The sequence below is a fragment of the Diceros bicornis genome, chromosome 9, assembly GCF_020826845.1.
Source record: "Diceros bicornis minor isolate mBicDic1 chromosome 9, mDicBic1.mat.cur, whole genome shotgun sequence".
Taxonomy (NCBI): domain Eukaryota; kingdom Metazoa; phylum Chordata; class Mammalia; order Perissodactyla; family Rhinocerotidae; genus Diceros; species Diceros bicornis.
The window spans coordinates 15,879,342-15,906,577 of record NC_080748.1 but is presented as its reverse complement, the minus strand read 5'-3'; the positions used below and the strand labels follow the sequence as shown (position 1 = coordinate 15,906,577).

At 40.3% G+C, this 27,236-nt stretch overlaps 1 protein-coding gene across 3 annotated transcripts in view; it reads left to right on the top strand.

The window, feature by feature from the left end:
• The window catches only part of STARD13 (StAR related lipid transfer domain containing 13), a 167,249-nt gene that overhangs the window by 124,769 nt on the left and 15,244 nt on the right, over positions 1-27,236 (top strand). The window contains exons 4-8 of one of the 3 annotated variants that reach the window (XM_058547993.1): positions 6,108-6,171; positions 16,188-17,333; positions 17,433-17,587; positions 18,664-18,837; positions 20,005-20,164. In XM_058547993.1, coding sequence (XP_058403976.1) covers positions 6,108-6,171; positions 16,188-17,333; positions 17,433-17,587; positions 18,664-18,837; positions 20,005-20,164 — 1,699 coding nt within the window. Of the gene's footprint in view, positions 1-6,107; positions 6,172-16,187; positions 17,588-18,663; positions 18,838-19,947; positions 20,165-27,236 lie in introns of all 3 variants that reach the window. The other 2 variants (XM_058547992.1, XM_058547990.1) reach the window with 2 other exon arrangements.

Here is a 27,236-nt window from a genome sequence, read left to right as displayed (position 1 = left end):
ATTAGAACCTTCTCAGGTCTTTCCTGGGTGTGCACACAGTTCTGCATATGTGCTTGGCCTTCTAGCTTCCTAAGAATGTGGCAGAACTTTTCTGAGTCCCCTGTGGACATCTCATTCCCACAGCTATTCCTTTTATTCCTTTTGGTTCACATCTTTTTTGGCCCAACTGTTATCACCGTTTCAGGCAGCTGTGATGTTAAATAACTGCCACTGATTATTTTTGACAAACACCCTGGGAAAAAGCTATTCTCAGTGATGAGCTGAGTCGGGATAAATAAAGATAAGCCCTGTGAATGGGGGCATTCAGGGAATTGCCACACAGCTCAGATAATGACAACTCTTTAATAATGGAATTTTTGGGGAGCTCACACCCATTCTGTCTTCTCCAGTGGCTGCTAGGCTCCCCGTTTTCACAGCTACTTTGATTGTAATGCCGTTGTTTTCAGAGCTCCTGTAGAGCTGGGGCAAGGAACATGGGAATAGGGCAAGTTCAAATGCTGCAGAGCTCACTGTTCTTACATAGATTCAACCATTTTTCTTAAATAAACAGTTCTTAGATTGTTATAAGCCTTTATTAATTTCCAGAGTTCTTGAAAATTGATTTTGACAATTTTTGCCAGAATTCTTGTTGCTTTTATGGAGGAGTTTTGGAGGTCTTTACTCCACCATTCCCACTGATGTCACTCACTTACATTATTTTTTATATTGAAGTATAATTTATGTTCAAAAAAATTCACCAACTTCAAGTATACAATTTGATGTTTGGTCAAATGTATACAGTCATGTAACTATCACCACAGTCATGATATTTCCATTACCTCAAAAAGTCCTCTGTTGCTGGCATTTGGCAACCACTGAACTGTTTTCTGTCACTACAATTCTATCTTTTCTAAAATTGTGTATAAATGCAATCATATGGTGTATGCTCTTTGTGTCTGGCTTCTTTCACTTAGCATAATGCCTCTGAGATCCATCCATGTTGTTGCATGTGTCAGTAGTTAGTGCCTTTGTATTGTTGAGTATTTCACTGTATGGGTATACCACAATTTTTATATCCATTTGCTAGTTGATAGACCTTTGGGTTATTTCCATTCTTTGGCTATTTTATGAATATAACTACTGTGAACACTCAAGTACAAATCGTTGTATGGATGTATGATTTATTTTGTCTTGGATAAATAACTAAGAGTAGAATTACTGAGTCAGATGCTAAGAATATGTTTAATTTTGTAAGAAATTGCCAAACTATTTTCCAAAGAGGCTGCACCCCTGTGGAAGTTCCAGCAATTCTGCATCCTTGCTAAAACTTAGTATTAGCAAGGGTTTTTAATTTAGGCATTTATATATTTAGTGTGTATAGTGGTGCCCTGTTATTTTACTTTGCATGTCTCCCATGACTAATGACATTGAGCATCTTTTCGTGTGTTTATTTGCCTTTTGTGTATCTCTTAGAACTGTCCAAATATTTTGCCCAGTTTTAAAATCAAGTTGTTTGACTTATTATGGAATTTAAGAGATCTTTGTGTATTCTGGATACAAGTCCTTTATGAGATATATGTTTTGCAAATATTTTCCCCAAGTAGAGGAGCAATTCTTATGTTAAGGTGCAGGCAAATATCTGAGTTCAGGGGAGACAAAAGGACCCAACTCTAGATAGTTGAATCTAGTTAGAATCTCTAACTTTGAAAAATAATGAATAAACCTCCCGTATGCATCAGAAATTATAAAGCATATTCAAGCATGTGGTGTATAAAGGATGGGCCCTTTGATGTCTTTTGTATATGGAGTAGATCAAAAACTTTTGCACAGAATAAAATGGTTTATTCTTGCTTCCAAACCATAATGGAAAAACAAGTTTGTTAGATACATAAATTTTATAAATAACAGGCAGTCCTTCCCTAAACAAACCTCTTACAGAACAGCCAAATGAGCAACATCAACTTATTTAAGCTCTTAAATATCAGAGCTTCCAAATGAGAATATATATGTAAAATTGACTTCACACACTACTTTTAGCTCTTAGGTAGTGATGTTAACACATGTGGAACTGGCCAAAAGATAGGCTGTCAGTTATAGGAGCAAAGGTGAAGAACGTGCTGAAGACAGCCTCAGACTAAATGATCAGCTTCTAATCCAGAGTTGCTTATTATATTTGATACCAGTGAATGTGTAGTCAGTGGGTAAATAGCTGAAAATGAGATAGCTGAAAATGAGATAGTTGAAAATGAGAGGAGTCATCAAATATTTTTAAGTAAATGAGTGACATGATAAAAAGTTGAGAAAGAGAACTGGTTTCAATGTGAAGCATTTGAAGTCGTAGTGAAACCAATTAAGAAGCTGTTGCCTGACTCTAGGTAAAAGATGAGAAGGGACTGAATTAGGACCAAAGGAGAGGCAAGATTTCAAAACTATCACGAAGGTATAATTGAGAAGACTTGGTGATCAAATGATGTAGATGTTGAAGAAGAAGAGTCTCAAGACGACTCCATTTTCCAGTTTGGCCAGCCTATTTGCTGATGCTCTTAATGAAGACAAGACGTTAAATAGGAGAAACAGATTTTGAAGAGAATGCGATAGTTCAGTTTTGATAGATGAGTTTGAAGGGCCAGCAGAAACCCACAAGTGGGTGAGACTAGTGAGTAGTTAAAAATGTAACTCTGGGGCTCATGTGAAGTGTCTGGGCTAGAAACAGGATTGGGCATCATCAGAGTCTAATTTCTTTTAAGATGAAATAAGCTATTTCAGTATACCCATTCAGAGTAAAAAGAGCAAGGACTGCAGTCTGAATTCTAAAAAGTATTGATAGTTAAGGAGCAAGTACTACTTGGTGACAGGAAAGAGATTGTGTTTAGAGAGATGAGAGAATTCATAATCTTGAATGCCAAAGATGAGAAGAGTTTCAAGGAATGGTGAGTGGGATTTAGTGTCCATTGCTACAAATAGGTCTTTGCTAAAAAGAAGTTATGGAATTTGGTGAATAAAAAGTCAGTTTTGGTCAAAACTGGAAACAGCCCAAATGTCCATCAACAAGAGAATAGGTAAACCAATTGTATATCTTCATACCATGAAATACTACTCAGCGATTAAAAGGAATGATTACTGCTATACTTAACAACATGCATCAATCTCAAAAACATTGTGTTGAGCAAAAACAAAAGCCAGACACACAGGAAATACATACTGTATGATTCCATTTATGTGATAACCAAGAATTGGCAAAGCCAATCTATGGATGATAGAAATCAGAAAGAGGATGCCCCTGGGGGTGGTAGGAGGTGGTGTGGTAATTGGGAGAATTGATGGTAAAGGAGCACAAGAAAACTTCCTGATGTGAAGAAAGGTTCTTTACCTTGTTTGAGGGTAGTTACAATTGCCAAAACTCATTGAGCTGAAAAGTTAAGATCTATGCATAACCAGAATACAAAAAAAAAAAGTCATTGGTCAAAGATGAGAGATTGAACATCTGAATTTGCTCACTTCTAAATTCCCACTAATTTACAGAGAGACATTCCTTTACAAAAGCAAATGTCCATACAGAAAGAGAGATCACAACTGTAAAATTTTCAAAGCAGAAAAACAGAAATATGTAGTAGATAACTTAGCAAGCCCAAGAAATAAAATCTAAGTGGTCAGTGGAAGAGTCATAAAATAACTCAGTTTGCCCTACAGAAATCCTAAAAAGCTCAAAAATGGGAAGTGAGGTTGAAGGTGGGCTAAAAAGAAGAGGGTTGTTTGAATTCTATTTTAAAGTATGTGGAGCCCTCTATTTACTCCTCCAATCTATATCTAGGTGACTTCTCTCCCCCACCATCAGCACAGACTAGAAGTTTATTCCCTGGAGAGACTAAAACAGAAGTTCCCTAGACTGGGGGACGTCAGACATAGTCGAAGGTGGGATATGCTATTGAAAGTGGGGCTTCAGTGACGGTCTACCTACATTCTAAATATTGAGGTCCCCAGGCTTCTTTTGTAACTTGGCTCCAAAATATTGGAAAACACACTAAAGAAGAATCTGAGTTCTGAGAAATATGAGCAGCCCGTGATTTAAAAAACAAAAAAAACAAAGGCAGCAAACCCCGATTAGAACAGGTCAGAAGGCTCTGAGAGAGCCGTCTCCAAGGAAATTGAATTAATAGACTATCTGATATGTTTTAATGCACTTAGAGATTTAGATAATTGGGGAAGCGTTTGGGTTTGAATTTAGAGATAATTACATAAGAAACTAAGGAAACAAACAAGATGCTTATTGACTCCTGGGATAAAGAAAAGTTAAGAATGAAAGAAAAAGTAATCAGAGTATGATATACGTGTGAATAGCATTTACATAGTCATAATAAATACTGAATATTGATTTATCAAAAAATTATGAAATTATGACATAACTATCATAATAAGAGATGAAGGATGTGAATGTGTGTGAGGGAGTAAGGGTGGGAATGAGTAGTAAAAAAAATAGATAAATCTTCATCTTTCCTAGAACAAAGCCAATAGATAGTGACTTAAACTGAAAAATCAAGAAGTAACAGTATAAGCTTGTTGTTAGAGGTAAACACCAAAAGACACAGTTAAAAGAATTGCTTCCAAAAAGCAGTGAATGGAAAAGGACATGACGGGTAATATTTGAGTCTTTAAACAATATACATTCAAAAACTATGATTTCAAAAGAAATAATCAAGTAAAACAAAATAATAAAGATATTTGCAAACAGAATTTCATGAAATTAGATTGTAGTGGGTTGAGTTGAAGAGTCAATGAAAGTTGAGACTATTCTCAGCAAACTGAGTAGTATAGGAAGGGAATGTTGAGGTAGTATAGTTGCTTGAAGGAAAGATATGTTTGAAGGAAAATTGCTAGTTTGCTTGATTATGGTTATTTAAGTAGCTAACTAATTGGTTAGTCAGTTTGTTCAAGACAGGGATGAGCTTAAAGAGAAGAAAGTGGTTGAGGGAGTTTGCTGAGGTTGGAGGGAAGAGAAGAGTATCAAAGTCCCAGATGAAGTGGTGGATGTTGAAATCAAAAACAAGGTTAAAGGGTGAGCTTTGAAAAAGAATAGGAACATCTTTTCTTTGGATGATGACGATGAAGGAAAGGATTGTTAAAAGAATTTGTGTCTAATAGCTTATGTTAAGCTATATTTTCTCATTGGCAGTGGTGGCTAAATCATCTATTGAGGGACTGGGATCTTTTTCATGATCTGAGATTGGGAGCCAGCCCGAGAAAAAAATGAAAGGAATGCTGGGTAGCAATTTTGGAAGCCCAGCCGAGGATGAAAATCAAAATGTATGTATTAGTCAGCATGGGCTGTCGTAACAATACACCATTGACTGGGTGTCTGAAACAACACACATTTATTTTCTCACAGTTCTGGAGGCTAGAAAGTCCAGGACCAAGGTGCTTATAGGGTTTGGTTCCTGGTAAAGACTCTCGTCCTGTCTTGAAAACAGCCACCTTCTTGCTGTGTCCTCATAGGACTGAGAAAGAGAGAGCTCTCTGGTGTCTCTTCTTATAAGAACACCAATTCTATTGGATCAGGCTTCCACCCTATGACCTCATTTAACCTTAATTATTTCTTATTCCAAATACAGTCACATTTGGGAGTTAGGGCTTCAACATATATATTTTGAGGGGACACAATTCGGTCCATAGCATGTATAATTCAGCACCGTAATGTGAGTTATTTTTCTATTTAGACCCAACAGCCCAAGAGCAGGAGAGAAGACAAATGGTTGAGTTGACCCAAATTTGGGGACTAGCACAATAGAGCACAAGGTGGCAAATGAATTGAGGGGCTGGTGAAAGTATGGCTAAAATGATTGACCATGGGTTCCAAGAATGGTGGAAAGAGATCCAGGAAAGGGCCAGGTTTAGATTAGTGCCAGGGATTGGTAGGCTTCACGGCAGAGTCCTCTCAGTGACTGGTCTGGAGGCTGGAGAACAAATGGTAACTCTTCTATCTCGTACTTTCTGTGGGTGCGGTACTTTCTTGGGACATAACTGGTTGTTTCTGTGCTTTCAACTTCACTGGCAATATATGAGAATTATCAAATTGGAAAAAAAGATTTAGGTTCATTAGTGGTAGCAATCATCACATTTTTCTTTCTTTTTAGACGACTAAATACGTTGAACAAGTGTGCCTCCATGAAACTTGATGTGAACTTCCAAAAGAAAAAGGTAGGTGTCCTCACCTTACTAAGACCATGGCTATACTAAGAGAAGAAGCTTGCATTCACAGATTAAAAACAACATGAACCTAAGAAAAATTCTGAAATACTCAACCATCTATGTTTGTTCTCCAAATATCCCATCTTATCGTAGCCATCATAAATAAGTCCATTATAAACCCAGGCTGACGTCTGTTTGTTCCATTGTTTCCTTTTGCTTTAGTTTTTATCAGAGGGTTTGCATAAAGATGTAAAATGTCTTAATTCTTTATGGTAATTTTTCAGAAATTCATTTAGTTGTAAGTATCCGTTCCATATTAGACTCAAATACTCCACAGTGATTAGTAGATTAAGAGAATGCAGAAAAGAATCTGTGGGTCCATGCCAAGTGTCTTCTGCTTCATTCTTTCCAATAGCATTTTATTTCAAGATGCATTTGTTCTCAGGCAGGTTCATTTCATAACGGTTGAGGGGTCAGGGAGAAGGTAACAAGGAGATGCTGCGTCAGCCGCATCTTTCACCATTCTTCCCCCTTACACTTTTCTCTAGTCACAAGGAATTTCCTTCCGTTTCAGAGTCACTATGCTCCCTCCTTCTTCTAGGACTTTGCATGTGCACTTCCCACTATATGACTAAGTCTGGAGATTTCAGTTTTGGAATAAAGCTGTACTTGATTGAGCACTTACTGTTTTCCAGGAGCTATGTTGTGAATTTACCATTCATGTTCTTATTTAATCCACTGAGGTAGGGACTCTGTTTTCTAGATAAGGAAAGTAAAACTTGAACAGATCAAGTCATTCGCCCACAAGCTTTCAGCTAGTGGCAGAGCAGGGTTTCAACCTCAGACATGTCTCACTCCAAAACCGAGGCTCCTAACCACTGTGCTGAAAGACCTCTCTTTCTCACTGAATTGATCCTTTTAGGAAATTCAGAATTAAGATCATTAACTACTTTTTTCATTTCACATCTCTAATGTGTTACAAGTCAAGTCTCAGTATATTTTGAAGAAGCAGAGAAAACATCTTTGAGTCAAAAGAAAGTATTCTTTATTCTGGTCTACACAGAGAAATCATTAAGTCCAATGGATTTTAAGTCACTCCTGAGTAACCTAATCTTTAAAAATAACTTTAACCTGAATGTCTGCTCTAAATTAGCACCAAAAAAAGCAAATGAATTTTGGTTGACCTCCCCTTCAAAACAATTTGGAGTTTGAGTTAGGAACCAAAGATTTAAGCTAAGGAGGTAAAACAGTGAAAAACAATATCCAGAGAAATATTAAAACATAAGCAATTTGTCCAGCCCAAAGACAAATTAAAAATGTGGGAATAAGTGCCCCAACAGCTGTCTGGCTGAATAGACCCCTTGAGAAGCATACATACTATCTGAAGCATGAGTGTCAGATGTTGTTTTGATTATAACACATGGTTCTTATTAAACTGAACACAGCCACGCCTGTGTGTCTCAAGTGTGGCTGGTCTATACAGCTGCTTATACAGATCTTTAGCTGCAGTGTATTACCAAAGAAAATGCCAAAAACTAATGACATGATTTGTTTTCAATCAAGTAGAGTGATTGGATTCTTACCTTATCAACAGCTTTTCCAAACCCGTATGTGGGATAGGCTCGAACAACATTTGTTAGGCTATTTGCCTAACTACTTTCACAAAAGCTCCTCTGTAAATTGGTCAATTCAGTGTTCTGACATTCTTAATTTATTCCTTATGTTGGATATAGTGGCACACGCTCTCACAGCCCCTACTTAGCTATAGGCCTCAAAATGCGTGCACTTGAATAAAATATTGCTTTTCACGTTGTAAATTCAGGAGTCGTGTCCTCAATTTTCAAATAAATAATTCCAACATGTGGTCTCCACCTACCTGTGAATCTCAATAATGACCAACATCTGGAGGCTGTGGTCTGTGCAGGAGACCCTGTACGGTGGCACGCATTCCCCTGATTGGCCCCTTACACAAGTCATAGGCTAGTCCTTTATTTTACCACAAAAAAAAAAAAATACAAAAAATAAATACAGACTAGGAATAGGCCAAATCATCAAAAATAGAAAGTGAAACTTGAGCACTGAGCACCACATGAAGCTTCAACTAACTTTGAAATTAGTTTATTTGGAAGAAAAATAAAACAGCAGCATTTCTTCTAGGTATATCTGCATTTTAAGCAATCCAAGAAATAAAAATATAATGCGCTTCTCTAATCTGCAGAGACCCAAACATATTTAATTCTGCAGAATGTCATCCCTGTATGGCTTAACTGTCCAGGGCCACAGTCATTCTTCTCCTTTCTGGGCTATTGGGCCTGTGAAGGGTTAGGCTTGCTCGCTTAGCAGTCTGTGTGGTTAGCGAACACTCACACAGTGCTTACTCCATCGGAGGCACTATTCCTCCTCATTAACTCCATGTCACAGATGCAGAAATTGAAGGGCAGAGAAGCTAAGTAACTTGCCCAAAGCCATGTAGAAATAACAAAGGCAGGATTTGAACCCAGCTGTTCTGGCACCATCTCCTTGCCTTTCAAAGATATTCAGAGATGTCTTGGTGTCCGAGTGAGCTTCTCACCCTTGACCTGAGACCTGGAAGAGTTTCCTCAGCAATACATACAGTTACATATTTTTCTTGTTGTTTTTAGAAGAGGGATATTTCTTGCCATCTGTACTAAAGTCCACCATTTATTTAATGTCTTCATGGAACTTTATCTCTGCATCTCTTGCAGTGAAGGAGTCACAAATGTCATTGCTCTGCTTTGCATTTGGTTCTCATTTGATTTTAATTCTGAAGAGTTTTGTGGGTTGACCCAAGAAAGAAAAAAAGTCCACAAATAGAGGAGGATGGTGAAGCCTCATTCATACTCAGTTAGGCGTGCACTTTTCTTGTACATCAAATGCCACTTGTAAAGCCACGGGAGAAACGAAATCACACCTGCTCTCCCACAAGAGACTACCTTAGCATTTTGCAGAAGAGAAGAGTGGTCCCCTAAAGATTCAAAGTTACCTGCACTGTCTCTGTGAGAATCAGGTGGAGAAGAGTCTTCTCCGTTTTGGTCACGCACCTCACTGAAAGACTTCCTAAAACCCAGCCAAGAGGCATTTCTGGAGAGCCTGAGGATACCAGGCGTTCCCCAGCCCCTGGCTTCAGGTTCCTCCCCCTGCCACATGGAAGTGGCACTTCCATGCTTTTGAACAGCCGGGCTCAGCCGCTTAGCTCCAGTTAACTTTCATGGAAAATGCGCTTCTAAATTTCTATGTAACTATGGATTAGCCGCCTCGTGCAGCTGTGGACTCATGTGGGCTCCTGTTTCCAGTGTAAAGATATGGTCAAATTCCATTTAAAAAACAAAAAAACAAAGCCCTTCCTTTTGCAGTGTCTGGTTAGCATTTGTCTCTGTGGTATGTATAATTTCAGCTTAGAATGTTCTCATTTTTAGACAACGCCAAACATCGGAGCTTCATCTAGTTTAAAAACTCCAAGGCACATGCAAACCTACTTGTTTTCAGAAGTGTTTCTCCTTCATTATTACCTACAAAATTCACACTTGCTTCATGACGACGTAGAAATCCCCTAATTATGGTTAGTGTTTATGTGATATGACTTCTATTCAAAGTTGAAGTCAGAGATTGAACATTCCAATAAGACTATCTATTAAATGAGGAAAAAGAAAAACGTATGCACACAGGAGTCTTACCTAAGATTTCCCAAGAGAGTCAGAATGGCTTCAAAAGGAGGTTCTACTTAATGTTATAGTTTAAATAAAGGTCTCTGAAATCATGACCAAAGCTGGAAAGCAACACAGTAACCATGACTCATTGCCACTTGCAGCCAGTATCCTGGCCTGCATGCCATCGGCATTTCAAAGCAGCTGCAGCTGTTGTCAAGGGGCCTGGTCTCCACCCCTCACTGCCTTTCACACCCGCTCGTCTCCCACCAAATAAGACATCTCCTGGCAGCTCCAGATGGCAGAATCAAATGAGAGAAAAATTAAATTTCATTCCATCATTCACTTGACCTGAGACTATTACAGTCTTGAGTTAGATAATTACACATGAACATCCTAGAACCATAGGATCTTTGAGTTGGAAGGGATCTTCGATCATCTTTTCCAAACTCCCATCCACTCCAGGATTTACTTCTTAGAATATCCCTCACAATTCACTCAGCCTCACCTCGTAAGCATCTAGACCTAGACATGATGAGTTCATTATATTGCAAGGCAATTTATTTTATTCTGGTTACTAGAAGTCTTCCACATAATAAGCTAAAAGCTGATTCAGTGTAAACTTGCCTGTCTGATTCCAGCTCTGTTCTCTGGAGAAGCACAGAATTTGGATTTCCCCTTTCACAAAGTGACCCTTTAGACCAAGGGTCAGCAAACTATATTGCTGCAGTCTTTGTAAAGAAAGTTGTATTGGAACAAAGCCATTCTTTTGGCTACAACAGCAGAGTTGAGTAGTTGTGACAGAGACTGTATGGCCCGTAAACCTAGAATATTTATCATCTGACCCTTTAAAGAAAGTTTTCTGACCTCTGCTCAATCTAGAACGAAGTTTCTCAAACTGTAGTGAATGACTCATTTTTTTGTTTTTAATTTCCTGTCTACCACTGACCAAGATACTTTTGTAACATTCAATAGAGATGAATTATTAGGAATATGAAATGAAAAAAGTTTACAATCTAAAGCCTTAATGCTTTATTATTAGACTCAACAGACACAAAATTGCATTCCAATAAATATAATCGGAACAAATATAACAGGAAATAGAAAAGAATGACAAAAATTGTTCACATTTTTTATTGAAAATGTGCATATAGGCAATTAATATGAAGAATCACAATTGCACTCATTGCTTTTCTGTTGTTCGGCTGTCAGAACTAAACAAAAAGTTTCCTTTGAAGTAGAATTCCCCATATTATATGCCTATATGCACACTTCAATCAAACACTATGACTATGATTATTCATGATAGTGAGTTTCTTGTTTGTTATCTAATTTAGATTGTATTGACAACTACACTACTCACAGGGAAGAATGTATATCCAAAATGTTTCTTTTTTTTAATACTGGTCATCATAAAGAAACCAGTTTCACAGAGTATGTTGACTGGGATAAAAGAAGAGGTTTTAAAGTAATTTTTAAAACCTTAGCGTAGTCTTTTTTACCTTTTATTCAAAAGGAAGTAAGTGATGCTGTATTTTCAAAATTCATCTTCAGTCTTTCATCACTAGCCAATTCCTACAGTTCTTTCTGTGAAACAATGGATCCTGTACATTTTACACTTTGGGTTATGGTAGATAAACTGATCTTGAAATGTCACTCGTTGTTACCTGGACCTACTGTGCACAGTACCCAGTCTGGTCTTTACATTGTTCAGTAAGACAAATCCACTGATCATGAACTTGGATAGCACAGCCGTGGCAAATGGTGACAAACAGTTTTAATGCTTACTTTCAATGTCTGTATTTATCTCATTGAAGGCTGCTAAGTTTGGGGACTGGCAGCCCCTTGACCACACTTTGAGTAGCACTGCTCTAGAATTCCTCACTTCTAGAGCAAACTGTTAGTTCTTTCAATCATCCTTCACAGGAGGTTGTGTTTCCTAGATCCTTGGCCATCCTGATTATTCTTCTCTAGAAATACACCCCTTTCCATGTGCCCCTTAAAAGGTGGCACATAGAAAGTCTGTTCCTGATATATGTGACCAGTACAGAACACAGTGAGGCTGCAACCTTCTGAGTGTTGAGATCCATGCTTCAGGTTATGCATCCTAAAGTTGGCATCTTAGTTTAGTAGCCATATTACATGGTTAACCCACGTTAAGCTTAAATCGGCTACAATTTGCAAGGCAATCAATAGGAACTGCTGTTAAACCAAGTCTGTTCCATCCTGCACATCCTCTAGTTGATTTTTGAAGTTAGGGTCTTTATATTTTACTTCATGAAATTTCATCTTATTAACAGGCCATCCTTCAATTCTGTTAAGATCTTTATACACCTCAATATCACTATTCTCTAACAACAATAATTAGTTTTATCTTGCACTTTAAGGGTTATATGGCATTTTCATGTATAATCTCATTTGATTCTGTCAACAAATGACGCTAGATGTGTATGAGTATCATTTCTATTTTACAGCTAAGAAAACTGAGTCTCAAAAAGGGTGCCTTGCTCAAGATCACTTAGTTAATAACCTTGTGCCATCGTCACCTTTTAAAAACATGAGTTCTTCTGGCTCACTCAAGTTATTCTTAAAATGGATGTAACTCTGAGGCATCCTCCAGAGATCTCTCCCTCAGTTGCTTTCAGTCTTTTGATCATACTCCTTGGTGGAGTTACTCAACCAGTTCTTAACAAAACTCTCTGTAGCATCCAGCACAGTCAGCCATCTCGGCCACAACAATATCATGAGAGCCTTTTGTCAGTTTCCTTGCTGAAGTCCAGACACTCTATGTCCATACTATTTCCATGGTTTACTAAACCTTGAGATAGGAGAATAAAGTTAGTTTGTGTGTCTTTCTCTCATAAGCACATCTGACTTCTAGAGATTTCCATTCTGCATTTCTAAATAATCACAAACTATTTGTTTTTAGCCTCAAAAAATTATCAAACAGATGAAATCTGATCATCTCTTAAACAATCAGTACACTTCCACAATTACCACTGGGGAGTCTGTGACGTGCCTGATAGTCTGCTGGGCCCTGAGTGTATAAAAAATCTTAAAACTCCAGTGCAGTGTGTTTTTCATGCTGTGGATCATAGCCCACTGGTGGGTGGTCAAATGAATTTGGTGAGTCGCAAACAACATTTTTTAAAAACTGAAATAGACTAAACTAGATTGTAAAATATCAGAGAACAAACAAGGATAATTATTATCACATGAATTTTTTTTTTTTTTTGCTTTAGTGTAATATATATATGTGCCTTGAGTTTTGATGGAAAATGTATTTCTTATTGTATGTTACTCTCAATAGTTTCAAAGATCCTACGCTAATGGGAAAAAGTGACACAGAATCATGTCAATAACCTTGGGGACATACTATGATAATTATAGGCACAGGGTACTAAAGGAGAATGGGTATTTTTTTCTTTTTTCTTTTGTTTTGTTTTCGGTTTTTATTGCTTTGGTTTTTGTTTGTTTGTTTTGGTTCAAACAATCTAAATACTGCAAAATTTCCCTGAACTGTTTGCGTTTTTTTTCCAAGAGTTTACCACTTTTTCACATGCTTTGGTTGGTTGTAAATATCTTCCTGTTGCCCCAAGCTAGTATAATAAGCTCTTAGAGCCTAGCAGACAGGGGCAGGCTTTCCATTCCCAGCCCACAGTGCCCAGCTTGGCATCTTTTCTTAACCAAAATAAAGGACTCCTTATCCAACTAGTATGTGGTTTGCTAGCATCAGTAACCAAGTTTGGGCTAGCTTGAGAGAGCTCGTTGGAGCCAACCCTAAATATTGTAGTTTGTATTTTAAAATGTCTATATTTTCTTTAAAAGCATATCCTTCTTTTGCCTTCTCAAAAACTATTTGCTAAAAAGGGTTTTTCAGAATGCTTACTTAATATTAACTTCTCCTCACTTCCTGAAATGTGGTATGAAAATCCAGTAAGCTCAACCTTCAGCCTGTCATGGTGCCTGATATATAAATGGCCCTCAGATGTCAGGTTTTATTGTATCAATCACAGGGAAAGAGAAAGTAGAAAATGCTACAAAGAAAGTATAATTTTGCATCGTCATCCCAGAGTCTTGCCTTTTTTCCACTTGTACAACTTTTTAAACTCTTTCACCAAAGCTTTATGCAACTTTTTTAAAACTCAAAGCTAATTTCTCACTGTGATCCCAAAGCTATGGAATTCTTTGTGTGTACTATGGTTTTGTACTTTCTTCCACCTTATACTTGAATTTTCGAATTTGTCGTTTAGTCTAACCCATATGAATCTAGATTTTCAAGAAATAAGCAAGAATGGGGAGATCCCAACATTTATTGACTGAGCATCTGTTTACTTTTCCTTGAAAACAGAATATATTGCAAAGTTAAGGTGAGTTAAGGTGGATGTTAGGTATGTAAAAAGATAAGCGAGCTATCTTAGATAGATAGGCAATAGATAAGCAATTGAACAAACATTGGAAAATAACAAACAAATACTCCTCAATGAGGAACTACTCAATGCATTATTTCATTTCATCCCTCCAGCAAACCTATGAGGCAGGGCCTATTTTTAGTCTCATTTTACAAGGGATAGAAACTTACTTTGGAGAGAGTAAGCAACTTGTGTACAGTCACGTAAGCTCTTAACAGGTACTCCTAGTACTTGGAACCGGGTTTTAGAACGGGCCAACGTAAAATAAAATAAACTTAACTCAGTTAACAAAAAAATATTGAGCAGTTACCATGTGCTTGGCATTGGGGAGGATATAAATATGAATAAAACAGAAACACAGGCCCTCCTCCTGATGAGCTTACCTATAACGATTGAGAGTGGGTGCATGTGACATGAGTTTAGTTGTCATTAGAATAAATGCTACAGTGAAGATCTAATCTAAATGCTACAGGAGCGCAGGGGAGAGAATGGTCATTGCCTTGGCACAGTCAGGGAAGGCTTCAAAGAGAGTGTGACATGTGAGTTGAGTACTGAGGAAGAGTCAGGGACCAGGGAAGGACATTCTCAGCAGCAGAGACCGTGTACAGCCGTGTAGGCTCTTGATGCTGGGTGCTGGGGGATGGTTGTGGGCCAGGGAGCAGAGTACAGGGAAATTGGGAGGAATAGCTGAAATGAGGCAAGAAAAGTACACTGCAGTCAGGTTGAAAGGGCTTTGAATGCCATACTAAAGACTGTTAGGAAGGCCAAGGGAAGCTGAAGGCTTTTAAGCTGGGAAATTATATGATCATATTTGGATTACACTGTGGAAAGCTGTTTAGATGGGGAAGACGCTGGAGACAAGGATTCCAGCCAGGTTTTTACACTAATAGACCCAGACAGAGGTGCCAAGGGCCTACACAAAGGGAATAGGAGTGAAGATACGAATGAGGGAACAGATTTGAAAATCATTTCAGGGTTGGGTCTTGGTAATATGTGAAGTGAGGAAGAGGAAGGAGCTGATGATTCAGTTCATCTTGGAAGGAAATTATTATTTATATGCTTCAGGTCAAGGTCTGTACTGGGCCAGAGGGATTTGCAAAGATAAACAAGGCAATCTCTGGCCTCAGGGAGCCCAGACTGTCATCTCTCAGGGGCTGCAAATTCAGGCAGAACCCAGACAGGTAAAATAAATGCGTGAGGTGCAGAGTGTAAGACAGGGCGAAGCAGTGGGGGCCACAGCAGCCCAGAGATGTGTGTCCTGCCAAAGGCCTTTGGATTCAGAGTTGATTAAAAACAAGAAGGCTGGCCAGGCAGAGCTGGCTGGATTGGACTCCTCTCAACTAGTGATCTTTAGAATGGCTCCCAAGTTTCTGCTTATAAGAATTCAGTAGATAATTTTGCTGTTAACTTATACAGGGAATATATGATCAGAATCAAGTTTGGGAGACTAAGGTAAGGAGGGTTAGCTTTGAGATGTATTAACTTTGAGGTTCAGAATAGGGAGGCTGGAAGTATGGTCCTGGGGCTCAGTAAAGAGGTTTCAGGAAAGAAGTAAGTGCCTTTTATGGCAGGATTGGGTTTCTATGGGAAAAAGAGAACTGCAGGTGTTTTGTATTTAGACTGTCTAGTTAGATGGTAATTACACCCCCTTTGTAATCAGTCAAGGAAAACTTCTTAGAGAGGAAGGAAGGATTCAAAAACTATGAAAATTGAAAGAAAGACAGCTTGGCAGGTTGAGAAGAGATTCTTCAGCCACTAGGGAGGAAGAGGGCATCCAGGACAATGAAAGATGGAGGAAAGACGGAGTAAAGATGCCCAAGAAACTCAGAGGCCACCCATGAAAGGGAGGAAGGAAGGAAAAGGAAGTGGGAGTACCTCCCTGTGCTCACCTAGACTTCCGTTTCATCCAAGCCGCCTGTAAATGAGCATTGTCCTTGATGTTTTTCAGGGTGACGACTCAGATGAGGAAGATCTGTGTATCAGTAACAAATGGACTTTCCAAAGAACCAGCCGCCGGTGGTCTCGTGTGGACGACCTCCACACGCTGTTCCCTGGAAGAGACAGAAATGGGTCATCGGGAGACATTAGGATGAGAAACACGACCAGCAGTGAAAGTGTCCTCACAGACCTGAGTGAGCCAGAGGTCTGCTCCATTCACAGCGAGAGCAGCGGCGGGAGCGACGGCCGCAGCCAGCCGGGCAGCTACAGCGCCGGCCGGGAAGCCTTTGACTGCTCCGGGCAGTACTCCACTGACACCCCTGTCATGCTGGATGCCTCGTTGGTCAGCAGCAGCCTCCCGCAGTCCCCTAAAGACGTTCTCAACTACCCTTTCCACCCAAAGAATGAGAAACCCACTAGGACCAGAGCCAAATCATTTTTGAAACGCATGGAAACCCTGCGAGGGAAAGGAGCACACGGGAGGCATAAGGGATCGGGGCGGACAGGTGGCTTGGTGATCAGTGGACCTGTGCTGCAACAGGAGCCAGAGTCCTTCAAGGCTATGCAGTGCATCCAGATACCGAATGGAGATCTCCAGAACTCGCCCCCGGCTGCCTGCAGAAAAGGGCTTCCGTGCTCCAGCAAATCAAGCGGTGAAAGTAGCCAATTGGAAAACAGCAGCAGTGGGGTGAGCACGCCTGGCCTGAAGGAACGAAAATGCCAGGAGGCCAACAAGCGCGGGGGCATGTACTTAGAAGACCTGGATGTGCTGGCTGGGACAGCACTGCGGGATGCAGGCGACCAAAACCACACACATGAGTTTCATTCCCAAGAGAACTTAGTAGTACATATTCCCAAGGATCACAAACCAGGAACGTTCCCCAAGGCGCTCTCTATCGAAAGCCTCTCGCCAGCAGACAATAGCAATGGGGTTAACTGGAGGACCGGTAGCATCTCCCTGGGCAGACAGCAGGGCCCTGGTGCCAGGGAGCCCAGGCTCATGGCGTCCTGCCACAGAGCAAGTCGAGTCAGTATCTATGACAACGTCCCAGGCTCCCATTTGTATGCCAGCACAGGAGACCTTCTGGACTTGGAGAAAGACGATCTCTTCCCTCACTTAGATGACATTCTGCACCACGTCAATGGACTCCAAGAGGTAGTGGATGACTGGTCAAAAAACGTCTTACCTGAACTGCAAACACACAATGCATTGGTTGGGGAACCTGGCTTATGCCCCTTTCCATCTCCTAATCAGGTCGCCTTAGATTTCGAAGGCAACTCTGTCTCCGAAGGGCGGACGACACCCAGCGATGTGGAAAGAGATGGAGCATCTCTTAATGAATCGGAGGCCACTGGGGTCAGAGAAAGGAGAGATTCTGGTGTAGGGGCCTCTCTGACCAGGCCAAACAGGTGGGTGGCGTGATTGTGTGGAATGATTTTTAATCTATTTCTTAATAATTACGGTCTGTTTATTTATTTAACACACATTTATAGAGCATTTACTGAATGCCTGACACTGTTCTAAGTGATATATGTGGTTAGGAATTACTTGAACAGAAGTGTGTCTTTTGTACAGATATTATGGTGATTGAATCCATGTTAACGCATGTTCATTTCTCTGAATGTTTACCCATTAGTGCAATCTTTGTTTTATTCAAAAAATTTTTGAGCTTATGTCTAAAGTGCCAGAGTAGGCATTGCAGAGAATCAGTGATAACAGAGGCCCAGTGCCTGTGCACAGGCACTCCCCATGACCTTGGGACAGTATTAATTAAAACGTCTCTACCCCAAATTTTAAACTTTTTTTTAATCCTATAAGAAACTTTGAGATCTAAGGTGTGTACTTAAGTTTATTTTGGCTTTAAAATGCCAATTACAACGTACATGAAAGCTGTTGTACAAAGACCATTTCAGAAGCACCCTAGAAAAATGGCCACAGAAGGGCCTAACTGGTAGAAACCATAACACCATATGTGCTGCTGGGTTTCTAGTGGAGGCAGCGATGCCTCTCGGGGCTCACTGATGAGTCATCACTTCAGGAGGCTTCATCTGTGCCTACCACCTGCAGGCGCCATCTCAACACCCAACGAGAGACAGGACGGCAATGTGGAAATAGTCTCCCAAACATTTGAGATCTCCTCTCTGTCTGTCTGTCTGTCTGTCTGTTTCTGTCTTTCACACACACACACAGTCTTAGCTGCTTTCAACACTTTGGGAACGAATTTAGAAATAAACAAATAACATTTATTATATCACTTATTGAAACCTCCTAATGAAACAGATAATGACCTTTTGCAGATTTATCAGACTTTGAAAAAATAGTTTCTTATATTTGTTCTGTATATTTGTGTCTTCTGTTCCATTTGCTTTGTGATTTTCTTGGCTCAGAAACTATTTTGATTAGCTCCTTAAAGATTAGTAACATCCTGTGTTTTCCCATAACACATCCACTTTGTGACTGCTTCTCTGATGGTCTTTCTGTAAAGGCGACTCCGATGGAACAGTTTCCAGCTCTCGCACCAGCCTCAGCCGTCCACAGCATCGCCCCACATCAGCAACCAGACAGCCGGCCAGCTGAATCTGCTCCAGCGCTTCTCACTGCTTCGCCTCACAGCCATCATGGAGAAGTACTCCATGTCCAACAAACATGGCTGGACATGGTGCGTAGCGCATTCATTCAGGAGGGCATCATTTGTTCTAGAGCTAAGTATGCGATTGCAGAAGTTTTGGTATTTACTTTCTGATTTCTGAAGAACCCATCCATTGCCTTCACTGACGATCTCCTGGCAATCATGCCCCGAGTTCTGCCTTGTGTCTGCCTTCGGGGCTGCCACAGCTTAGACATGATGCAGCCTCAGGAAGCGTTGCTTTATTTGTAGCTCTCTGTCGGTTTCCAGGGAAGGCAGTCAGGCTCCAAGAAGGAAAAAAGACAAGTAAAGGGTGATTAATTGTGAACAGGGGAATTAAAAATAAACTTGCCATTAAATAATTCTGGCAGTTTGCAAAGAAACATCTGTCACATGTACCTTCTGGCCCAATGCAGAGCCCAACACTTAGAGCATTGATTCACTCAAAGAGTGAATTAAATTCTTCAGATACATTTCTGCTTTTATTTCATTGGCAAATAAAAACAAGAATACGCAGTAAACCTTTGTAATGAGGAATTGACAAAAGCGTATGTTGGAACTTGAATGTGGACCTATTTTAGATGATTTGGTGGATTTGAAAAAATACAAAATGTGTCACTAATCGTCCTATGTTATATATTATGTATATAGAAGAATCAGCAAGGCTTTTATAAAAATATTTTAGAAAGTTATAAATTATGTAGTCAAATCAATATATGCTTGTGTACTAAAATTTCCTTTAAAAAATACAACTGGTTCTAGAAAAGTGAGGACATAGTCGAGAAATGTGTTTTATCTTCTTTCCTCTCCTTTCTCCCCCAAGACCAACCAAATTTCTTCTTCTTGTTGTAGTTTTAAAAAATTTTTTGTTTTTTCTTGTTGGGGACTTTTAGGCTTTATCACTTGAGAGATGTGTCAGTCACAATTAAGTTGGAAAGTGGAACACTTGACTTGAACACAGAGCCATAAATCTGTTCTGCTAACGTGAATCGTACTGTTTAATAGTTAGAGGTCTAACACAGGCAATGGGCCGGCGTAGTACTTCCATGCAATGTGATGAATCAAGAGAGAAATGTTGAATTTCCCCTGTGCCTGTTGGGAATTCCAACAAAAGCTTGGCTTCCCTCTTGCTTGCTTTCACAGCCTCTCCCCACAGTGTGCCCCAGGAGGCTTGCATGACCTGGTTTCTGTGAATTCTAGGTCAGTTCCAAAGTTCATGAAGAGGATGAAAGTTCCTGATTACAAAGACAAGACTGTCTTTGGTGTTCCTCTCATAGTTCATGTCCAGAGAACGGGACAGCCCCTGCCTCAGAGTATACAGCAAGCCCTGAGATACCTACGCAGCAACTGCCTCGATCAGGTAAGGTCGTAAATCCCAAACATGGGCTTGGAGTTGTGGAATGCCAGACAGAGTCAGATCTGTCCAGTGTCAGACAAGACATGCCTCCCAAAAATGAAAGGCACTGTGATCTTTATATGTCAATATTTAATTTGACCAGGCTGCATCCTTGTCAAGCTTTTGAGGAAGTTTCCTCATTGGCAACTTGAATGACGCCTTGGACTGACTGCAAAAGGTTAATTGTTTGTACCTCTGATGTCTAATTTGTGTTCCCCAGAAACTGAGAGTTAAGCTATATACTGAATTTCCTTTTTATTTATCATCCCAATGCCACCATTGATTTCATAGCATTCTTTTATCCCTATTTTATTATTTTTTTGAAAAAAGAATTAGGTTTTTATATCTCCCTTTATTAATTATTTTTTTAAGCAGCACCATGATCAGGAAAACTTAAAACAAAGACAAATTTATTTATATCTTTTAAAAATGTGCAAGCAAAATATGAAAAAAATATCAGTTAAATCAAATATCCCCTCATCTTGTAGAGTTGATTAAAAAGCTCAAGGTAAACAAAATATTCAGAGATCATTTTCTGTCTCCAGGACTGTTTGGGGTCCGCTACCAGTGGTGGACTATGATTGGGCCCAGAGTGCAACCCATCGGATAATTTACGAGGCCAAGCCTTTGCTCCTCCAAATTAACACCCATTAGTTTCTTAGATATTCTGTCCCAAATAAAAGCCATGTTCCCGCTTGATAAATTGCAACCTAGAGTAGCAGAAGCATTTTTAAGCAACTATTCTATAATGGCTTTTGTTCATTACACTCTTTAATACCATGTGAAGAATCCCTGCCAACCTAGGATTATTTGCACTTTTTATTGATTTACCCTTGGCCTTGGGCTCAGTAGACAGGAATGAGCTGAGCTACAAGAACTCAAAGATCTTCACTTCTGATGCTTTTATCTACCCCAGTACTGAGATCACACTTAGAATCAGAATGGTCTCTTGATGAATCAGATGCCAGTTTTCAGTAGAGCAGAATAGGAGTAACTTCTTCATTTGATATCATCTTTGACTGAACTAAGTGCATGATCCCCTTTTCCCTTCCCACTCCTAATTTAGAGAATATACAGATAGACATTTTTCCATGTTTAGAAGTCATAGTGAAGGGCAGGAGTGGTTGCTGTTATCATTGTGGTGGTGGTGGCTGTTTTGTTTTGAGAAATGGCCTTAATAGCTTGCCTGTTATTTCTCAGGAAGAAAGGCAACAGACCACTTGTCTAAAACTACAGTGCTCATCTTTTGCAGATGCCTCAACATTAATTGACTAGTGAATAACATCCCAATAGAGCAAACCAATGAATCTAGTTATTTAAGCATTAAATTTTTATTACTTTTATTTTAAATTTTAGAGCTTTTGCCAAAAGCACACCTTAATCAAAGGTAGATGATCTATGGGTATTTCACTGAGAAAACTTTTTGGAGAGGTGGGCTCAAGTGAATATTTGGAAATAACCACTCTAATCTCTTTTGCAACCCTACACTTACTGCAACCATGCCCTTTGGCATAGGACTTTGTGGGCTCAATTGTACTTTTGTTGGTTTGTTAGTACAGACCCAAGATTGTGTTTTGGGACAGGTAGCCTTTTATTCACACACATGTTTTTCCAAGCTTCTCAATTTTCATGAGGGTATATAAGACCCATCTCCCCTCCTGGCTGATTCTCTTAGTCTTTGGCTCTGCCTTTTGCCAAGCAGAGAAAATATTTTGTTCCAAACATTCTAATGAATGGCCAGCTAATGCTTATCAGCAAAAGCTCCCTTAAGAGAAAACAGTATTCTTTCAGGGCTGCCTAAAGGAAATGCAGTCCATCTGTGCCCTTAGAATAACCTTTCTGGAGTGCCCAGCATGTTTCAGGGATCATACTAAGTGCATTGCGTTCATTGCCTCGTTTAATCCCACATCCACCCTGGGCGGTCTTATCCCCGAGGTGGCAATGGTGGAGCCAACACTTGCTTGAAAATTTGTCTGACTCCAGATCCAAGGTTTTAACTACTCTACCACCACCCGTTAGAATTGCTTGTCCCAGTGGACTTTGGGGGGATGCCATCTCCAGCCTTGAGGGACATGTTGAGAAGTGGCCATAAGCAACTCATTAAAGAATTCCTTGTCAGGGTTTTATTGATGATGTTGATTAATACGTCATGTAGTGTCCTTTCTGTGAGAATGAAAGAATTTTTTCTCTAGCCCCAGCACCTAAAAGCATTGTGTTCCTTTTGGACAACTGGTCTGTTTTTTATATTAAGTACACCAGACTCATTCAACGGGATATGTTTTCCTCTCTATATTGGCTGCTAGAAATATTGGAACCAAATGTGTGTTCTGCCTGTAGTAAATATATGTAAGTTTTTGGCATGAATTTGTGTATCAACCTCTTTTCTAGTTTCACCTAGCCTTTTCTATCTTTATTTTCCTTTTGCTCTAATTTTCTCATCTATTGTCTTTAATTGTATTTTATTGTATTTTAAAGATCATTGTAAGTCACCTTAAATTTTTTCTTGAACAAGATTGGGTATAAATAAATGAATTGTAGTATCACTACTCTACTCACCACATAGTCTTTAGCGTAGAATGGAAACCAATCATGTCCCCTATAGATTCTAAATAATGTATAGCACCAGTAACAGTACTTTCATTGGGTCCAATCTCCTGTTTGAAGCAAAAGTCATATGAATAGAGAGAAGGATAGTGGACATCTAAACCTCCTCAATCCCTACTCACTGGCTTGTTTCCAGTCTCCGTATCAAGGATATAACTATTTTGTAAGTCTGGAAGAACGCCACCCTGAAAAACAATATGCTGGCAAAGCTTTGTAGGAAAAAGACTCATTTCATGGATATAAACACTGATTCTGAATGTAACCAAAATGAACAAGGCAACCGTCCTCTTGTGTCAGTCAAGAGGAAGACTGTAAGATGTCAAAGGTACTGTCACCAGAGCCAGTCAGCACCTTATGAAGCACTCAACACCGCAAAGTTTCCCCCCTTGTATGTCCCTCCCGTTCGTCATCACAGGATATGGAAAGCACACCCAGGCAACCCCTCTGGTCCCTGTGAAGAAGGAAGGCGGTAATAGGAGAGGAACAAGGGAGAACTAGAGAAACATAATGAAGAATCAAAGAGTACCAGGCTCAAGAGGAAGGCTGTCCTCGAGCGAACACGAGCAAATAAAAGCAAATAAATTAGAAAAGAAAAAGAGGAGCAGAGTGACAAGGAAGGAGCGGACATAACACAAGACAAATGTTCTTTCTTCACCAACAGCACCTCTTTGAATTGAAAGTATTCAGGTCTGCACAGGGTCTTGAGATCTCAGCCCCAGGGTTGTAGAAGACCAGAACGTCTCAGAATATTCTTCCTCTAACCACACTTGACTGGCTGCTCTGCTGCCTTTCTTCGAGGTCCCCTCAAATCACCATCCAAGACTCTCCCAAGGCTTTGCCCATGATCTCAGAGAGGGGTCTTCCAGCAGTGAGCCAGGCCCTTTCCCCTCATGCTAAGCATTCATCTCCAACATAAGCCTTCACCGCAAACAGTTGAAAACAGCCCCACAGAGCCCTGGAACATTGCCAACATGTCACCTCCTACACTCCCGAGTGTGGAACAGTTTGTATATGATGAAACACAGTGTATCCATTTTCACCCTTGCAGCTGGCTGTAGATGAAATAAGGAAGTTTAGCCTTCAATTATGAACCATTTGTATTCAGACATAGCAGTGTGTGAGAGGAGCCCTGCTTTGTTGGCTGAGCTTTTATTTCTGCCCTGAATCAACTGTGCCCAGGAGGATAAGTTATCCTAGCTCCTGAGGACTATGAAGTCACTGCAGTGAGAGGCTAACCCTGCAGTGCTCAAAATAAGAACCTGCTGCACACTGTTCTTAGGAACCTTTCTCGTTCTGAATAAAACCAACCTTTCTTCATTAGCTGAGCACATTTCTAAAGAAGAGGAAATGGAAGTCCTGATAGACATCATTAAGTACTGAAAGGATTAGCATAAACAGGATGCCAAGTAGGAGATTTAATATTATTTAGATGAAATTTGAATTCTAATGCAGCTCTCGTGCCCAACCTCTCCTTCTAATGGAGCAGTAAGTTTTAAAAGCCCAATTATGCTGAGAAGACACTTCACACTCAGTACAAGTGTCCTCTGCCTGCTGCCTGCTCATCACTTTCCCCATTGCCAACCTCAGATAAGATGAGCAATGCTCTGGGGCCTATCTTTTTAAACTGTACCTCGAGTCCTTGCTTTTTCATAGCTGGGTTTTTAGGTGGAAGATGAAAGAGAGAGGAAAGTAAAACTAGACCAAAGGAACACTCGTCACTCATCCTTTCACCTTTAAAATGAGAGATCATGTACAAGAGAGATGCTTATAAAATGAATTTTGCATTGCTGACCGCATTCTTCCCTTTTTAGAGAGGATGTTTGAGCTGTACTTTCAAAGTACGTGAGAACAGGACCTGTTATGTAATTTGTGGGCCCTCATGCAAAATGAAAATGTGAGATCTCTTGTTCATAAATTACTAAGAATTTCAAAACAGTGACTGCAGAGCATTCAACTAAGTGTGGGACCCTTGTGAGTACTCAGGTCGCCCTCTAATCAGTGAGAGACATGGAAGCAAAGGAAAGACCTTTCACACTCCCTGGGTCTTCATCATAATGAAGCAGAAGGATCTGGGGCGGCCTCCCACCAGCTGTGATGACAAGGGTGCCCTTAGAAGCAACAGATTTTAAAATGGTTTCTTCTGTTCTCCATTTTTTACTTGGAAAAAAATTTTAGCCAAAAATACAAATTTTATCACTACTTTGAGACCTTTGCAAAGAAGAAATGATTGGCAGTCACTCATGCCACCACCCGTGCTTGTTCTATGAAAATAGGTAGGAGAAGCTCTTCTCTCTGGTCTCGGGATCTCCACACCATTAGAAGAAGCTTCTACTTACTGTGTCCAGGAAGTTTTCCACTGCAAGTAACAGAAACCCCATCCTAAAATGGCTTAAACCATAGGAAATTCATGTGCTCACATAACAAGAAGTCAGGAAGTAGGGTGGTTCCAGGGTTAGTGCTTCCATCAGCTCTGTGACATTTTTTAAGACTGAGGTTCTTTCCATCTTTCCCTTCTGCCATACTCAGCTAGTACATCTGGAATCTGGTCTGATTTCAGACTACCTTTTCTTTCTTAGGTTTAGGAAAGAAATTTCCTTCTGCGCTTCCAACAAAAACCCACAGAACCCACAGAAATTTCCCACGTCCCTTGGAAGATAAGGGTGGGATGGGAAGGTTATTGTCAGAATTTGAGGCAGAACAAATAAATACCTGACAAGCTTCTGGACATCCTGGAGATCTAAGTCAGAACAAGCAGCTCAGAGCCCACAGCTGGAGAGCTCCAGACATGTCTAAAATAATTAAAATAACAATATTTGCTGAAACTAGAAAGAAACTTGGAAACACAACAATACAAAGAAAACATCACTGAGATATGTGTGTGCATGCTCATAAAGTGCACCCAGACGCGAGGCCAGCAAGACATGGTGGACAAAAGAGGAACCGTACTCTGCAGTTTGCACACAAACGCTTGTCTGCTTTGTTCTTTTTATAGATCTCCATCAATATTTCTCTGCTATTAGAAAATAATAACAGGAATTCTCAGACAGAATAATACCAACTCACAGGAGGATAAATGTTCGTGAGTCACACTTAAGAATTCTCCTTCTGCGGAGCCGGCCCGGTGGTGCAAGTGGTTAAGTGTGCGCACTCCCCTGTGGCGGCCGGGGGTTCGCCGGTTCGGATCCCGGGCGCGCACCGACGCACCGCTTGTCAAGCCATGCTGTGGCAGCGTCCCATCTAAAGTGGAGGAAGATGGCCACGGATGTTAGCTCAGGGCCAATCTTCCTCAAGTAAAAAAGGGAGGATTGACATCAGATGTTAGCTCAGGGCTAGTCCTTCTCACACACACAAAAAAAGAATTCACCTTCCGGGCACTTGGATTCTGAGAACTCCCGTGTGGCACAGTCCTGGGCCTCCTTCCAGAATTAGAAGAGTTGAGATATAAACAAATGGAGGATGGATCTCACTTCAGTAATCACTCGTTTGACATCTTGAATTTTCCTTCTGATAGTACATGCTTTCTTCTCATGCACTTGGATGAAATTTGGAGTAGCTGCCAAAGGAAGATAAATGTTCTTTAGATTCTTCTTGGAGAGGCATCTAAGTATTGCAAAGTTTTGCATTTTCTTGACATTCCAAGCAAGAATAAAAAAGAAAGCAATTCACGTTTTAAGTGACAGTATGTCTGAATATCCTGATCTGTGGAGGCCTTGGAATGCAAAGAAGTATTACTAAGAATTCTGTTGTTATTGCCACAAAAAGTAGCAGTATATCATTTCCCTGCTATCCATTAAGCTGACATATACAAAAAACTGAGTATTCTCTAATTGCTTGGAATTCTTCCCTTGCTGTTACTGCAGTTTAAAAGAATTAGGGCTGCTCTCCATTTATAGCAACAACCAAGAAAGCTCTCCTCGGACACCTCAACTTGGGTCGAGGCCAGCCTGGCACACAGAGCAGCCAATGAGATGACCTGGCACATTTCTCCAGGTATAGGGAGGAGGAGCAGAGGCTGACTAGAGAGGCCGCTGCTTACCTGTGGAATGTTCCCACCTTGCTTTGCAGAAGTGGGCCAACCTGTGAGCCCTTGGAGAGTGAGAAAAGTGGATATTGAGGGTTGAAGGACCAGTTTTGAGCAACCCAATGTCCTGCAGACATTTAAAAATAGCAGACATACTAATTCACTATGAGCCAGGGCTCCCAGAGAAGCTCAGTTCAGTTTTTTTTTTCCGTTTTTTTTTTTTTTTTTTTTTTTTTGCTGAGGAAGATTGCCCCTGAGCTAACATCTGTTGCCAATCTTCCTCCATTTTGTATGTGAGTCGCCGCCACAACATGGCTGCTGACAGGTGGTGTAGGTCGTCGCCCGGGAACTGAACCTGGGCCTCTGAAGCAGAGTGCGCTGAACTTAACCACTAGGCCACAAGGCCAGCCC